Below are 16,788 nucleotides of genomic sequence, written 5' to 3' on the forward strand. Positions count from 1 at the left end.
GAATTCTCCAGGCAACAATAGAGTGGGTAGCCATTCCCTTCTCCAGGAGATCTCAACCCAGGGATCAAATCAAGGTGTCCTGCATTGCAGGCAGATTCTTTACCATCTGAGCCAACCTCAGCCTTATCCAATGTGACCTTGGACCACCAGCAGGTGACCTTGAGCCAAACATGAAATGATTTTAGGTAGAAGATCAAACTTTTTTAAAAAATAGATTTATATTTGCTTCAATGAGTTACAGGAAAAAACATAAATAAATTCTCCACTGCCACATGTATATAGGAATTCGCGGCTACAATTACTGGGGAGGAGTTACTGATTGGGATGTAGGTCTGGCAAAATCAGACAAGTAGACTGCTTAAGGAGTGTTAGCAACCACTGTCACACAGGTGCCCATGTGCCCATTTGCAGCTGAGAAAACTGAGACCAGATGTGTCAAGTAGTGGGCCCAACTAGAAGAGCTGGATTTGGCTCTGTTTGATGCCACACCCCTCACTCTATATGCAGGGTGATTTACCCCTCACTCCCCTTCGAACTCCCACCTCAATATCTGAAGACATGTTTAGTAGACACTGTTGGCATTGAATGGGCTTCCCAGGTGATTTAGCAGTAAAAAATACACCTGGCAATGCAGGAGACGTGGGTGCCATCCCTGGGTCAGGAAGATCCCTTGGAGGGGGAAGTGGCAACCCACTTCGGTTTTCTTGCCTGTAGAATCCCATGGACAGAGGGAGCCTGACAGGCTACAGTCCGTGGGGTCGCAAAGATCTGGACACAACTGAGCATGCACACACTCCTATTGGCACGGGTGGACAGAGGCCGGGGATGCTGTTCACCACCACCAAGTGCCCAGGACAGCCCCACCCCAGAGAACCATCCAGCCCCCAAAGTCAATAATGCTGAGGTACAGAAACCCCACTTTAAAGCCCTCTACAAAGGGGGGTAACCACCCCAAGACACATAGTCTTCCTTCAGCCAGCTCACATACTTCACTCCCTGCTCAAGAACACTCAGCGGCTCCCCAGTACCCATGAGATAACCAGTACTCAGATTCGGGGCTTTGGAGAAGGGTGCATCCAGTGCTACCTCACAGAGGGAGCGTCATTCATGCATTCATTTTCTCACCTATTCAGTCGTTCATGCAAAAAAATATTTCAAGCCCTTGTTATGCACCAGATGAAGGAGGAGGTGAGGGCATAAGGAATTCCCGCCTGAAGTTGCAGTCCTGATTACCACCAGGAGGAGGCAATGTGCACATGCCCTGAAGTGATGTTGTGGGAGGGGAGGATACTAGGAACCTGGGGGATGACCCTGCTCTGCCCCTTCTGAGCCCCCGAGGGGGAAACTGAGGCTCAAATGGGGTGGGGACAGGGCTGAGGTCTCCCTGAATGGTGGCCACCAGGAAGGGTGGGAACCTGGAGGGAGGGAGTGGTGGTCATTCACACCTGAGGCTTAAAGTCTCCCTGGTGGAGGCTGCTTTGCTGGGCTGCAGGGGCGGAGGTCTTATTTGTGGTCAAACAGGTCTGACCGGAACCCAAGAAAGAAGCTGCTCAGCCACCTGGCTGGGCGCTGGCTCATTCAATTACTGAGCGCCCACTATGTACACCCAGCTCCTACGCAGGCAGACCCTGCCCTAAAGAAGGCTCAGCACTGAAGAATTGATGCTTTCGAACTGTGGTGTTGGAAAAGACTCTTGGGAGTCCCTTGGACAGCATGGCAATCAAACCAATCAATCCTAAAGGAAATAAACCCTGAATATTCATTGGGAGGACTGATGCTGACACTCTAATACTTTGGCCACCTGATGGGAAGAGCCGACTCATTGGAAAAGACCCTGATGCTGGGAAAGATTGAGGGCAGGAGGAGAGGATGAGACAGTTGGATGGCATCATTGACTCAGTGGATGTGAGTCTGAGCAAATTCTAGAAGATGGTGAAGGACAGGGAAGCCTGGCGTGCTGCAGTCCATGGGGTCGCAAAGAGTCGGACACTACTGATCACTGAATGACAACCAAAAAAGGAAGCCCAGGGCCCTCAGGGAAGACAGACAATGGTCTAATCTTCAGGTAGCAGAAATAAAATGTCCAATCTAGATTTCTGAGAGCACCTGCACAGAGACACAGCTGGTCTGGGGACTCCTGGAGGGCTTCTCTGAGGAGCTGTTACCGAGATTAATAGGAGTGACCTAAGTGAGAAGGATCTGGGAGGAGATAACAGCTAGACCTGAAGGAGGTAAGGGAGGCACCATGGGAGAGCTGGGTGGACAGCCAGTGCAAAGGCTCTGGGGCATGACTGGGCCTAGAATGTTGGAGGAACAGTGAGGAAGACTTTGTGGCTGGAACAGAGTGAGCGAGGGAGAGAGAAGGAGGAGGGGAGGGCAGGGAGGAGACAGGGGCTTCTGGCCCCAGGGAGGTGGGACCCAGGAGTGGGGGCCAGGGCCTGATTCAGAGGGCCACTGGCGCCCTCTGGTGGCCCACTGCTAGGACGACAGACTGAGTGGAGGGCAGAAGCTAGGGGAGCTGCGATCCCAAACCCAGAGGCCCTGCAAACAAAAAAAAACATTTTAAATCAAGTTTTATTTTGGGAGAATTCCCTGGCATCAGGTGACTAGGACTCTGCGCTTTCAGTGCCCAAGGGCCCAGATTTAATCCCTGGTCATGGAAATAAGATTCCACAAGCTGCGATGCCAAAAAAACCAAAACATTTTATTTTGGACCTTTTAATTTATTTATTTAATTTTGGCCGTGCCTCTAGCGGGACCCCGATCAGGGATTGAACCCAGGTCCTCAGACAATGAAAGAGGGGAGGCCTAACCACTGGACCAACAGGGAACTTCCTGGACTATTTTTAAATTGACAGAAAAGTTGTAGATGTAATTCAGAGTCCCCCTATGCTTCTCACCCAGTTTGTCCCAACATCATTTTTACATGACCACGATGTAGCTGCCAAAACTAAGACACCACAGTCTCATCAATGCTAACTCCACTCCAGGCTGCGTTCAGGTTTTACTGCCCCAGGACCCCATTTAGCATCTCACGGTCTTTTCGGTCCTCACATCCCCTCAGGCACCACTCCCCCTTGCTCCTTGGACCTTTCCAGTCTGGAGGAGATCAGGTAGGGGCTTTGCACGCTACTCCTCATTTGGGGTGTGTCCAGTGCGTTCCTCATGCCTAGACTGGGTTATGGGTTCAGGCAGAGGGCATGGGAGGAAGGGCAGATTCTGGGGTGCGGCCGGCTTGTGGATGCTCCCAGCACTGAGGTATGTCCCAGCGGTTGGCACCGTGAGGGCACTGGAGCACCTTGGGGAGAGCACTTTGATATTGGAAGGAGAGGGGGTGAAGACCCTTCTGGGGGCAGCTGCAGGGGGCCTCACAGAGTGTGTTCTCCAATCTCCTGCCTCCTGGGTGGGAGGAGGCCCACCGCAGCGGGCAGAGCAGTGCCTGTTGAGAATCCCAGCCCCTCTGCCTCCAGCCTCAGTTTTCTCGTCTGTATAGTGGGACCTGCTTCTGCCTGTGAGCGCTGTGATTGGGAAGGTTTCAGCTGGCACACAGAAGATGCACAGAAAGGTTCACCTGGGCGCTCTGTGGCTCCATCCCAACTTGGGTTAGGAGGAGGGAAATAAGCCCCTAGGAGGAAAAAATGAAGTGAATTATGCTGTCCCCCAGGGCTGGACAGGGACCACCCACAGAAATGTCCACTTCAAGGTTTCATCCTTTGGTGCAATGGCTGAGGGAAGCGCCCAAACCCCTGATACCTGCATCCCTGTCTCCAGTCTGACTTCTGCACCTGTGCCCGTGCCAGCTCCCCCGACCACGTCCCACGAAAGGTCCCTCGTGACCCCCAGTTTGCTAGGGGTTTTATCTGCTTTGTGACTGAGCCAGCCACAGCTGGAATCTGTCCTTCTAAAGTGCACAGTACTGGTCTTTCTACCCTGCTCAGAATCTTAGGTGGTTCCCCATGAGCTATTCACTCCTTTATGGAGCACCTACTGCATACCAGGCACTATACTAGGAACTCAGGACACTGCAGAAGTAGGGCTCACAGACTTTCAGAACAGACATGCCAGTAATAGTCTGAGGACGTCCCTGGCTGTCCAGTGGTTGAGGCTCTGAACTTCCACTGTAGGGGATGTGGGTTTGAGCCCTGGTCAGGGAACAAATATCCCACATGTTGTGTGTCTCGACCAAAATAAATAAATAAACAGAACAGTGTCAGCAATTAGTGTGTGGCTAAAAAGCTGTGGCTTTAGCTCAAGAACATTCCATAGTTCCCTAGCCTTTGGTCAAGGATATTTATTGAGCATCTGATCAATGCCAGGCTCTGGGCACTCTTCTTAGTTTTCTGTGCCTCTTATGGTCTTCAAATTTTTTTACATCCCTGTAAATTATAGGAGTGGCTTCCCTGGAGGCTCAGTGGTAAAGAGCCCACCTGCCAACGCAAGAGAGACTTGGATTCGATCCCTGGGTCGGAAAGATCCCCTGGAAGAGGACAGGACAACCCGCTCCAGTATTCTCGCCTGGGAAATCCCATGCACAGAGGAGCCTGGCGGGTTACAGTCCACGGGGTTGCAAAAGCATCAAACATGACTTAAGGACTTCACAACAACAAAGTTGCAGGAAACTTGTAACACTGCAAATGATTCTTGTCCATAGACATATAAATGAATTTTGTCCTGTGGAGACTATTGATTGTTGTCCTGTGGTTATTGACCAGTTTTATAACTATTTGTTATTTCATTTCAGCCTTGATTGCCTGTGTGTGTTCTTTCTTAATAGTCTCTCCTTTAAACAAGCTGTAAGATCTTATTATTTCCCATATTAATTAATGAGTTAAGTAAACTCATAAAGCACTGTTTGTTTTATTTTTAAATATTTATTTTTGCTTATTTGGCTGCACCAGGTCTTAGTTGCAGCATGTGGGATCTAGTTTACTGACGAGGGATTGAACCCAGGCCCTCTGCGTTGGGAGCTCCTGAAGTCTTAGCCACTGGACCACCAGGGAAGGCCTTGTTTGTTTTATGTTATAGTCATGCTTTTATATTTTTTTGAAAAAAAAAAAAAATCCCTTACCTCCATTACACTGAAAACCTTCACTCTAGCATCCAAGGCTCCTCCCTCAAGAAATTTCCACCTACTCCCTCTTACCTGTTTACATCTTCAAGTCCCACAACATTCTTCCCACTTTTCTTCCTAATCACCCTGAACCCTGTCTTTCATATGTCAGCAAATGCTCTCAGTTCTCCCAAAATGTGTCCAGGATCTTCCCACTTCTTTCTCCTTCTGAGCCTCCACCTGGTTCACCCCATCCTCGCCCACCTGGTCCAGCAGGTCCCTGGTTCCATCCTCACCCTCCAGTCTGTCCTCCCTGCAGCAGCCACCAGATGGCAACCGTGAGCGCCAGAGTCAGGCCCCACCCCTCCTCTGCTCACAGCTCTCCAGGTCTCCCACCTCCCTAAGCATAAAAGCCAGAGCCCTTCCAGAGGCTCACAACATCCTTCAGGACCTGTCCAGTCCCCTCCAGGCCTTCCCCGTGTCTCTTTCTCTCCCCTCTGTCCATCCACAGAGGCCTCCCAGCTGTTCTACCAGGCACAATCCTGCCCCAGGGCCTTTGCACAGGCTGTGTTTTGTGCTTGGAATGCCCCTCCCCCAACTGCTCCATTCAAGTCTCTGCTCAAATGTCCCCTTCTCAATGAGTTCACGAAATTACAAGACGTCTGTTCCTTGGAAGAAAAGCTATGACAAACCTAGACAATGTATTAAAAAGCAGAGATATTACTTTGTCGCCCTGAGCCAACAAAACTATGGTTTTTCCAATAGTCATGTATGGATGTGAGAGTTGAACCACAAAGAAGGCTGAGCACTGAAGAACTGATGCTTTCAAATTGTGGTGATGGAGACAACTCTTGAGTCCCTTGCACTACAAAGAGATCCAACCAGTCAATCCTAAAGGAAATCAACCCTGAATATTCACTGGAAGGACTGATGCTGAAGCTGAAGCTCCAGTACTTTGGCCACTTGATGCGAAGGGCTGACTCATTGGAAAAGACCATGATGCTGCGAAAGATTGAAGGCAGGAGGAGAATGGGGCAACAGGAGAAGAGATGGTTGAATGGCATCACTGACTCAATGGACATAAGTTTGAGCAAACTCCAGGAGATAGTGAAGGACAGGAAAGCCTGGCATGCTGCCAGAGGTCCATGGGGTCACAAAGAATTGGACATAATGGAGCAGCTGAAAAGCAACGAGTTCTCCCCTGATCTTTCTACTTAAGATTGTGAAATACTTCCTTGCCTGTTTTACTCCTATCCCTGCAACCCACTCCAGTACTCTTGCCTAGAGAATTCTGTGGACAGAGGAGCCTGGTGGGCTGCTGTCCATGGGGTTGCACAGAGTCGGACATGACTGAAGCGACTTAGCATGCATGCATGCATTGGAGAAGGAAATGGCAACCCACTCCAGTATTCTTGCCTGGAGAACCCCAGGGATAGAGGAGCCTGGTGGACTGCTGTCTATGGGATCGCACAGAGTCAGACACAACTGAAGCGACTTAGCAGCAGCAGTAGCAGCTGTACCTCTTTTTTTTTTTTTTTCTGTGAGACTGACCCTTTTCTAACCCAGGATGTAGTTTACTTCCTTATTGTCTCTTGTTTCTTGTCTGTCTTCCTCCACCAAAACACAAGCCCCACAAGAGCGGGGATCTTTGTTTCTCTTGATTGCCCCCTGGATCCCCAAGACCGGGAACAGCACTCAGCACACAGTAGTGGGTGCTCCTTAAATGCAGGTTCATTCCCTGGGCAGTCCCTCCTCCCAGGCATGATCCTGGCTAACCTCAGCCCATTCCAAAGGGTGTCAGGCTCCGCCTTGAGCAAACACAGCTTCCCTGGCACCAGGCCAGACCTGAGGAGGAAGAACAGGAACCCAGACTCCCGCAGTGGACTTTTCTCAGAACCGGGGCCGTAAGGAAGCCCTGAGCCCGGGAGGGAGGACTCTAACAAGATGCTGAAACTGGGGTATTGGCTGGTGGGGGGGCTTAGGCAGCCCCACCCCTCCCCCACTCTCCACATCTTCACTCCCATCAGGCTGACAGCACTACTTCCCTGTGCAGCCCAGGGCAGGTGGCTGCCCCTCTCTGAGCCTGGATTTGACCTCTGCAAAACAGGAAGGCAATGAGATGTTGTCACTGGTTTGGCACTCTGATTTTGGTCGGGGGCAGTTTACCCTGTCCCTTGCATGACTGGGAATTTATTACATGCTCTAGCATATGCTATTCTCAGCAGCCCTGTGACATGGTGTCTTTAATTATACCTATTTCACAGAGTAGAAAACTGAAGTCAGATCTCTCTGATGCCATGGGTTTTTCTCTCTCCAAACTCCAGCCAAGGTATATTCCCTCCTAACCCCTCAGACCCTGAATCTTAGCATCTCTGTTTCCCAGGAGTGACTCCAAATGCCAGCCGCCCCCCACCCCCTTACCCTGCAACTGGGACACTCATGCATTCTGAGCCGCAGAGGGCCCTCTTCATCTCGGACAAAGAGCTTTGAGGTGCAATCAGACACTTGGCTGGCTAGGACACCCTCTTTGTCCTGCACTTTTTGGGAGAAAATGACCCAGAAAATCTCCTGCCACGGGACTCCTGTCTTCTCAAGGGTCTAATCTTCCTTTGCCTGAAAACCATCCTCCCACTCGTTGCTTCATTTCTCCACAGGAAGATTTCACCCAGAGAAGAAATCGAGATAAGGAGATAAGCCCTCCTCCCCCAGGACGCTTGTCGCCCCCGGCTCCAGCAGCAGGGGTGGAGGGAGACGAGATGCAACTGTTTGAAAACTTGGGGGCCTCTTAAGAAGTTCCAGGAGGTCCAGATACCAACCAGGTGCCAGTTTGTCTCACCTGCCACCTCCCTGCCAGCCTCCCCTCCTCAGTTTGGGGGATCAGAGGCCAGCTGGTACCCCCTCAGCCTTCCTGAAAGAGCCTGGGCCAACAATGACCCTCTGAAGTCTGTGGCTGTGGCGCCCTGGGCAGGCTGCCAGGGGCAGTAACTGCCGGCCAGATAATCCCTTAGAAACTATGTCAAATGCCCACACAGGAGTGTCAGTTTCCCGATTTCCCGGGAGCCTGGTCGTGGGGGAAGGTGGCAGGGGGCCTGGGACCTCATGGTGGGGAGCCCCATCTGGACAGTACCTTTGGGGTGGTAGGCCGATCGGGGTGGGGGACTCACCTGTCTAGGAGGCTGGGTGGCCTCTGGGCAGGCAGCAGCAGTCAGGGCCTGGATGTCCGCCTGGCATCGGGGGCGGGGAGGGGACCTGAGGCTTGGGCTCTGGCCTGCCCACTTGTTTGCCCAACTTTTCCTCTCTGTGGTGGCCACAGACTGGCCGGTCCCGTGCCAGGGGGAACCAGCAGGGCGACAACCACAAGCCGACTGGCGAGAGTGAGAGAGACCTGGTTGGGTGTGTGGTTCTGTCGCAAGGTACACTCACGTGGGAGCCGCTGGCCTTAACCCCTGCCTGCCCGGAAGCCAGGGATGCCCAGTCCCATTCCACTTGCACTGACTACCGCCAAGCCCTTGGCATCAGCAAGAGATGGGCCCATGTGGCAGGTGGAAGACATTGGTAGAATAAATTTAGAACTGAGTGAATGAATGGTGCACCCTCGCCTGCACCCTCGCACGGTCCCCCCGCACCCCCCTCCCCATCGCTCCCCCTGCCTTCCTCCAGGCACTGTCTCGAATCTGGTGGAGGGACTACTCCTTCCCTTCCTGAGGATCTGAGCACAAAATCTGCTTCTCTACCCCCACATGAGTGGCAGAATCCGTACTCAGAATTTTCTATCACTTCCCAGCTGGGCAGCTTTGGGCAAGTCACGGGGCCCCCTCAGTTTCCTCTTCTCAAAAAAATGGAAACAGAGACTTTCTGGCAGTCCAGTGGTTAAGACTGTGCTCCCAATACAGGGGGTCATGGGTTCGATCTCTGGTCCGGGAACTGGAATCCCAGGTGCCCCGCCTCTTGGCCAAAACAAAAAAATCAACCCCCACCCCCAAAAACAAGAAACAACATGAAACATTGTATAGCAACTACCCTCCAATAAAAACAAACAAGGGCAAAATGTTTAAAAATGGAAACAACACTGGCTTCTGCTCCTAGGGCTGTTTCCTTGAGTAACTGAATGAATGTTGGTCCATAAAGTGCTCAGAGCTTTGCTGGGCACACAGTAGCGCAGCACTTTCTAATCTCTACCCACAGGTGGCTGGTCTGAATGAATGAGAGCTGGGTGAGATACACACAGGATTTGGAAGAGCCGCTCTGCAGAAAAGAACCTAAAATAGTTCATTAGTTTTACACATCGATTCCCTGTAGAGATGACAATGGTTTTGAATGTACTGGGTTAAATGAAATATATTGTTAAAAGTAACGTCACCTGCTTGTTTTATTTTTATTTATTTATTTTTGGACATGCCCCACGGTATGTTGGATCTCAGTTCCCTGACCACGGGATGAAACCCACACCCCCTACATTGGAACTGTAGGGTCTTAACCACTGGACCACCAGGGAAGTCCCAGGTTTTTTTAATTTCTTAAGAAATGTGGTTGCTAGAAAACTTTAAATGACATTTAAAATTTTACATCACCTTGTAGTTCTACTGGAAAACACTGGGATAAGTGCTCAGTGACTAAACAACAACAAAAAGCACATATCAACTGGGGAGCCTTTTTTGATCACATTCTCTTGCTGCTGTACAATATCTTTATTATTTTTAAAGTATTTATTAACAGCTGAAATGCCTTGTGTGTTGTCTGCTTGTTTATCTGTTTCTCCCAGATGTCTCTCTCTCTCTCTCTCTTTTTTCCTTTGTGCCACACAAGTAACTTGTGAGATTTTAGTTCCCTGACCAGGAATCGAACCGTGGCCCTTGGCAGTGAGAGCACTGTGTCCTAACCACTGGACCACCAGGGAGTTCCCTTAGATGGTTCCTCTCTGAGGTAGGAATTTGGTCTTGCTTATTCCAAATCCCTTATGATTATACAGTGGAAGTGAGAAATAGATTTAAGGGCCTAGATCTGACAGAGTGCCTGATGAACTATGGAATGAGGTTCGTGACATTGTATAGGAAACAGGGATCAAGACCATCCCATGGAAAAGAAATGCAAAAAAGCAAAATGGCTGTCTGGGGAGGCCTTACAAATAGCTGTGAAAAGAAGAGAGGCAAAAAGCAAAGGAGAAAAGGAAAGATATAAGCATCTGAATGCAGAGTTCCAGAGAATAGCAAGAAGAGATAAGAAAGCCTTCTTCAGCGATCAGTGCAAAGAAATAGAGGAAAAGAACAGAATGGGAAAGACTAGAGATCTTTTCAAGAAAATTAGAGATATCAAGGGAACATTTCATGCAAAGATGGGTTCGATAAAGGACAGAAATGGTCTGGACCTAACAGAAGCAGAAGATATTAAGAAGAGGTTGCAAGAATACACAGAAGAACTGTACAAAAAAGATCTTCACGACCCAGATAATCATGATGGTGTGATCACTAATCTAGAGCCAGACATACTAGAATGTGAAGTCAAGTGGGCCTTGGAAAGCATCACTACGAACAAAGCTAGTGGAGGTGACGGAATTCCAGTTGAGCTGTTTCAAATCCTGAAAGATGATGCTGTGAAAGTGCTGCACTCAATATGCCAGCAAATTTGGAAAACTCAGCAGTGGCCACAGGACTGGAAAAGGTCAGTTTTCATTCCAATTCCAAAGAAAGGCAATGACAAAGAATGCTCAAACTACCACACAATTGCACTCATCTCACATGCTAGTAAAGTAATGCTCAAAATTCTCCAAGCCAGGCTTCAGCAATACATGAACCGTGAACTTCCTGGTGTTCAAGCTGGTTTTAGAAAAGGCAGAGGAACCAGAGATCAAATTGCCAACATCCGCTGGATCATGCAAAAAGCAAGAGAGTTCCAGAAAAGCATCTACTTCTGCTTTATTAACTATGCCAAAGCCTTTGACTGTGTGGATCACAATAAACTGTGGAAAATTCTTTAAGAGATGGGAATACCAGACCACCTGACCTGTCTCTTGAGAAATCTGTATGCAGGTCAGGAAGCAGCAGTTAGAACTGGACTTGAAACAACAGACTGGTTCCAAATAGGAAAAGGAGTACGTCAAGGCTATATATTGTCACCCTGCTTATTTAACTTCTATGCAGAGTACATCATGAGAAATGCTGGGCTGGAAGAAACACAAGCTGGAATCAAGATTGCTGGGAGAAATATCAATAACCTCAGATATGCAGATGACACCACCCTTATGGCAGAAAGTGAGGAGGAACTAAAGAGCCTCTTTTTTTTTTTTTTTTTTTTTTTTTTTACTAAAGAGCCTCTTGATGAAAGTGAAAGTGGAGAGTGAAAAAGTTGGCTTAAAGCTCAACATTCAGAAAATGAAGATCATGGCATCCAGTCCCATCACTTCATGGGAAATAGATGGGGAACAGTGTAAACAGTGTCAGACTTTATTTTTTTTGGCTCCAAAAATCACTGCAGATGGTGATTGCAGCCATGAAATTAAAAGACGCTTACTCCTTGGAAGAAAAGTTATGACCAACCTAGATAGCATATTCAAAAGCAGAGACATTACTTTGCCGACTAAGGTCCATCTAGTCAAGGCTATGGTTTTTCCTGTGGTCATGTACGGATGTGAGAGTTGGACTGTGAAGAAGGCTGAGCGCCGAAGAATTGATGCTTTTGAACTGTGGTGTTGGAGAAGACTCTTGCGAGTCCCTTGGACTGCAGGGAGATCCAACCAGTCCATTCTGAAGGAGATCAGCCCTGGGATTTCTTTGGAAGGAATGATGCTAAAGCTGAAACTCCAGTACTTTGGTCACCTCATGTGAAGAGTTGACTCATTGGAAAAGACTCTGATGCTGGGAGGGATTGGGGGCAGGAGGAGAAGGGGACGACAGAGGATGAGATGGCTGGATGGCATCACTGACTTGATGGACGTGAATCTGAGTGAACGCTGGGAGTTGGTGATGGACAGGGAGGCCTGGCATGCTGCGATTCATGGGGTCGCAAAGAGTCGGACATGACTGAGCGACTGAACTGAACTGAACTGAATTCGTGTGTCCTTGTGGCATAGAACAGTGCTTGGTACATAGCAGGTGTTCAATAAATATTTGTGAAGTGAATGAATGAATGAATGGAAGGAATATGGGGAAGTTTGGGGAGGGAGTGAAAGACTCATTAAGTCCCTTTTACCTGCTGGATTGATGCTGAAGCTCCAATACTTTGGGCACCTGATGTGAAGAGCTGACTCATTGGAAAAGACCTTGATGGAAAGACTCATTGGAAAAGACCTTGATGGAAAGACTCATTAGAAAGATTGAAGGCAGGAGGAGAAGGGGACGACAGAATGAGATGGCTGGATGGCATCACCGACTCAACAGACATGAGTTTGAGCAAACTCCGGGCCTGCATGCAGTCCATGGGGCTGCAAAGAGTCCGACGCCATTGAGCATTGAGCGACTGAACAACCTGCAGGACCCAGTACTGAAGGTAATAGCCTCTATGGCCACCAGGGGGCGCCCGAAACCAGGCTACCAATCCCAGTCGCGGCAGCTTTGGTTTCCCATCCTGCAAAATGGGAATTTTGAGCAGGCATATGGGAGAATGAAGCCTGAGGAGCAAAAGCCGCTGCCCCATTCCGATCCTGGCCCCTCCTCTGCACTTTCAGTTGTCTGAGTCAGTGGTTCTCAAACTCTATCAGGCATCCGAAACGCCTTGAGAGACTCAGCGAAAGATTATGAGTCCCCACACCCCGAGGTTTTGATCCAGGAGCCCTGGGCAGGGCGGAGGGGGGCGGTGGGCCGAGAACCTGCATTTCTAACAAGCTCCTGGTGGATGCCGATGGGGGCAGGTCCGGGCACCTTGCTTTGAGAACCATGGATATAAATCTTTTCTCAAGGCAGATTCAGAATGAATCAGAACCGAAGAACTCCTCTTGGAGCCTTTTAGAAAAATCGTGGCAAAATACACAAAGCATATATTCACAAAGTATTCACTCGCATAGCTTGGCTGCGTTCAGCACCTTCACACTGTTGCGCAACCGTCCCCACCATCGTCTCCAGAACTTTCTCAGCTTCCCAAACGGAAGCTCTGTGTCGATGAAACACTGACTCCTCACCCCTCCCCCACCATCTACTTCCAGTCTCTATGGATCTGACCCCTCCAGGGACCTGAGGTGAGTGGAATCAGACACTATTTGTCCTGTGTCTGGCTTCTCTCACTGAGCATCGCGTCCTCAAGGTTCATCCACGTTGCAGTGTGTGTCAGAATTTCCTTTTTAAAGCGGAATCATATTCCATCGTATGGGTAGACCACATACGCGTATCCATCATCTGTTGATCCCCTCCCCTCTGAGTTGGCTCATTTCTAACAGCTAAGCTGGGGGGATCCCTCCACCTGATCCTGGGTCCTGTTCTCTACGTCTTCCCTTTTCTTCATTTGTCTCCTTGTTTTGATAGAGAGGGCTTCTAGGCTCAGAGGGTAAAGCGTGTGCCTACAATGTGGGAGACTGGGGCCGATCCCTGGGTTGGGAAGATCCCCTGGAGAAGGAAATGGCAACCCACTCCAGTACTCTTGCCTGGAAAATCTCATGGACTGAGAAGCCTGGTAGGCTACAGTCCATGGGGTCACAAAGAGCCGGACAAGACTGAGCGACTTCGCTTTCACATTTGATAGAGAATATTTTAGAAGCATCTTTCTGAGCCCTGGGTCTGACTGAAGGCTGCTCTGTCTCGCACTTTCCCCTTCATCCCATCGCCCAGCATCCCAAAGCCCAGTCTCATCCTCCCGCTGACCTCGCCAGCAACCTGACAGTGAAGAGAGGGGTCATGTGTCTGGAGTTGGACAGGCCTGGGTGAAAACATTCCAGCTCCGACCTACACCCAACTGGGTGCTCAGACTCCCCCACCTGCCTCCGAGCAGAAATCATTAATAATGAATAAAACTACTACTACCAACATTTATTATTCCCCAAACCATGACTTCAGAATGAATAACTGTCTGACCATAGCACTGGTGAGCTCACCACTGCACTTTAGTAATATTATCATCCTCAACACAATAAGAAAAGACGAGGTATTTTGTGTGATTTCAAACATGTGGCTTCAGCTCTCTGGGCTCGTTTCCTCATGTGTGAAATGGGGATGGTAATAGTTTCCATCTGGTTGATCAATATTATCAAGCATTTATTGTCTTCTAGGTGTAATGTTTTGTGTTAGGTAATGGGGATAAAACTCAACCTTCAGAAAACGAAGGTCACGGCATCTGCTTCCATCGCTTCATGGCAAATAGATGAGGAAACAACGCAAACAGTGAGAGACTATTTTTGGGGGGCTCCAAAATCACTGCAGATGGTGATTGCAGCCATGAAATTAAAAGACACTTACTCCTTGGAAGGAAAGCTATGACCAACCTAGACAGCATATTGAAAAGCAGAGACATTACTTTGCCAACAGAAGTCCATCTAGTCAAAGCTATGGTTTTTCCAGTAGTCATGTATGGACATGAGAGTTGGGCTATAAAGAAAGCTGAGCACTGAAGAATTGATGCTTTTGAACTGTCGTGTTGAAGAAGACTCTTGCGAGTCCCTTGGACTGCAAGGAGATCCAACCAATCAATCCTAAAGGAAATCAACTCTGAATATTCATTGGAAGGACTGATGCTGAAGCTGAAGCTCCAATTGGGCCACCTGATGCAAAGAACTGACTCACTGGAGAAGACTCTGATGCTGGGAAAGATTGAAGGAGGGAGGAGAAGGGGACAATAGGGGATGAGATGGTTGGATGGCATCACTGACTCAATGGACATGAGTTTGAGTAAACTCCAGGAGGTGGTGATGGACAGGGAAGCCTGGAGTGCTGCAGTCCATGGGGTTGCAAAGAGTTGAACACGACTGAGCAACTGAACGAAACTGAATGGGGATATAATAGTTTTTTAAAAATGAAACAGGGACTTCTCTGGTGGTCCAGGGGCTAAGACACCATAGTCCCAATTCAGGGGCCCAGGTTTGATCCCTGGTCAGGGAACTAGATCCCACACATCTCAGCTAAGACCCAATACAGCCAAATAAATAAATAAATTTATTTAATAAAAAAATAAAAACCAGGTCTCTGACTTTTGGGGATATTGCATATAAAGGCTTTCGCACTGAGCTTGACACTTAAGAATGTTATTATCATGTATAACTAATTTTTACCACATTACAAATACACCTGTTATATATCATAAATATCTTATTTTACTTATTAATATTACTTATCATGATACCATATCACTATTTAATAATGTTAATATATCAAGACAAAATCACACATAATTTGTAGGTTATGCATAATGATAAAAATTAAAGTTACTTATTATCACGTATTATTACATAGCCATTACTGACATCAAACGTAAGCATATTTAATATAAATATTACTAGTATGATGATTTAAAACTGTAATTGTTTTTTATATTCGTTATAAATAATGCTCTTAAGCACTACATCATTCTGGAGAAGGAAATGGCAACCTTCTCCAGTGTTCTTGCCTGGGATAATCTCACTGACGGAGGAGCCTAGCGGGCTACAGTCCATGCTGTCATAGAATCGCACGCGACTGAGAGACAGCACTACAGCAGTATTGGCAGAAATGGCGCTGCTCTTCCATTCCCTGGGCGCGTGAGGGCGCTCGCGGCGCTCCCGGGGACTCTGACGCACGCAGGCCCCGCCCCCGAGTCCCTACTGGCGACGCGCGCAGTGCGCGATGGCGCAGCGCCTGGCCCCGCCCCGGGCCCGCCCCTCGCTCCCTGGCCCGGCCCCCTCCCTCCGCTCTCCAGCCGGCGGCGGTTGTTGTTCAGCGGCGGCGGCCGCAGCTCGGGTCGCAGCCTCCGGCCGCCCGGCCGCCCGCCAGCCCGCCGGCGGGTCCGCGCGCGGCCATGGAGCTGGAGGTGCCGGACGAGGCGGAGAGCGCCGAAGCCGGGGCCGTGACCTCGGAGGCGGCCTGGGCGGCGGAGAGCGGTGCGACAGCAGGTAACGGTTCCGGACCTTCCTCCCCTCCCCGCTCCCCGAATGGACCCGCCTGACCCCCCTGCCGGGGCCCAGTGGACCCGTCCGAGCGCTGGAGGGGCGTCGGGACCTGCTGCAGGAAGGTCGGAACGTTCCACTCGGGGGCGCTCGCGGGGGGGATGGAACGCCCCACTCCGGGGCCAGGGGACGCGTCGTCTGGGGCCCGAGGGAGGACGGTACACCCCGCCTCGGTGGCTCAGGCGTGGCGCCGCCCATTCCTGGGGTCCTTGGGGAGAGCTGTGAGTCTGGGGGCGGGGGTGGAGGGGGCAGGGAATGGGGGCAGGGCCCCATTCTGGGAGGCTGTGGGTGGAGTAGCTCCGGTTGGAGGCGCGCGGGGAAGATGGGTACTCACCTCTGGGCGGGGGGAGGCGACCCCCGTTTAGGACGCGCCATGGGTGAGTGGGTGCACCGCCTGCCTCCTGCTGAGGGCGCTGAGGGACGACATCCCACCCGGTCTTGTGAGGGGGCTGCTCTACGCGTGGGATTGTGGAGTACCCCCGTTCCAGTGAGGAGCCCTGCCTCCAAAGGGTGATGCAGACCCTCTGCTCCCGGCCGCCCACCTTGCTAGCGTCAGCTCCCGGGCCTCACCTCTTGCCCTGCAAGCGGTCACCCTCTGGGCCCATCTTACTGGTCGTGAAGGGCAGGGGCTGCTGTGGTGGAACTGGGGGGTCTCGAAGGCCAGCCGGGTCAGCCTCCTGAC

General features: G+C 50.1%; 2 protein-coding genes across 8 annotated transcripts in view; one reads left to right on the forward strand and one right to left on the reverse strand.

The window, feature by feature from the left end:
* Nucleotides 1-8,418, reverse strand: part of TJP3 (tight junction protein 3) — a 30,395-nt gene extending 21,977 nt beyond the window's left edge. The window contains exon 1 of the mRNA XM_069589453.1: nucleotides 8,215-8,418. The gene's annotated coding sequence lies outside the window, so the exon portion shown is untranslated. The remainder of the gene's footprint in view (nucleotides 1-8,214) is intronic.
* A 7,399-nt stretch (nucleotides 8,419-15,817) lies between these two features.
* PIP5K1C (phosphatidylinositol-4-phosphate 5-kinase type 1 gamma) overlaps nucleotides 15,818-16,788 on the forward strand; it is a 48,051-nt gene continuing 47,080 nt past the window's right edge. For 6 of the 7 annotated variants that reach the window (XM_069589459.1, XM_069589462.1, XM_069589465.1 and 3 more), the window contains exon 1: nucleotides 15,838-16,052. In XM_069589459.1, coding sequence (XP_069445560.1) covers nucleotides 15,959-16,052 — 94 coding nt within the window. In that variant the 5' untranslated portion in view covers nucleotides 15,838-15,958. Of the gene's footprint in view, nucleotides 16,053-16,788 lie in introns of all 7 variants that reach the window. The other variant, XM_069589466.1, reaches the window with a different exon arrangement.

The sequence above is a fragment of the Ovis canadensis genome, chromosome 5 (genome assembly GCF_042477335.2).
Source record: "Ovis canadensis isolate MfBH-ARS-UI-01 breed Bighorn chromosome 5, ARS-UI_OviCan_v2, whole genome shotgun sequence".
Lineage (NCBI taxonomy): Eukaryota > Metazoa > Chordata > Mammalia > Artiodactyla > Bovidae > Ovis > Ovis canadensis.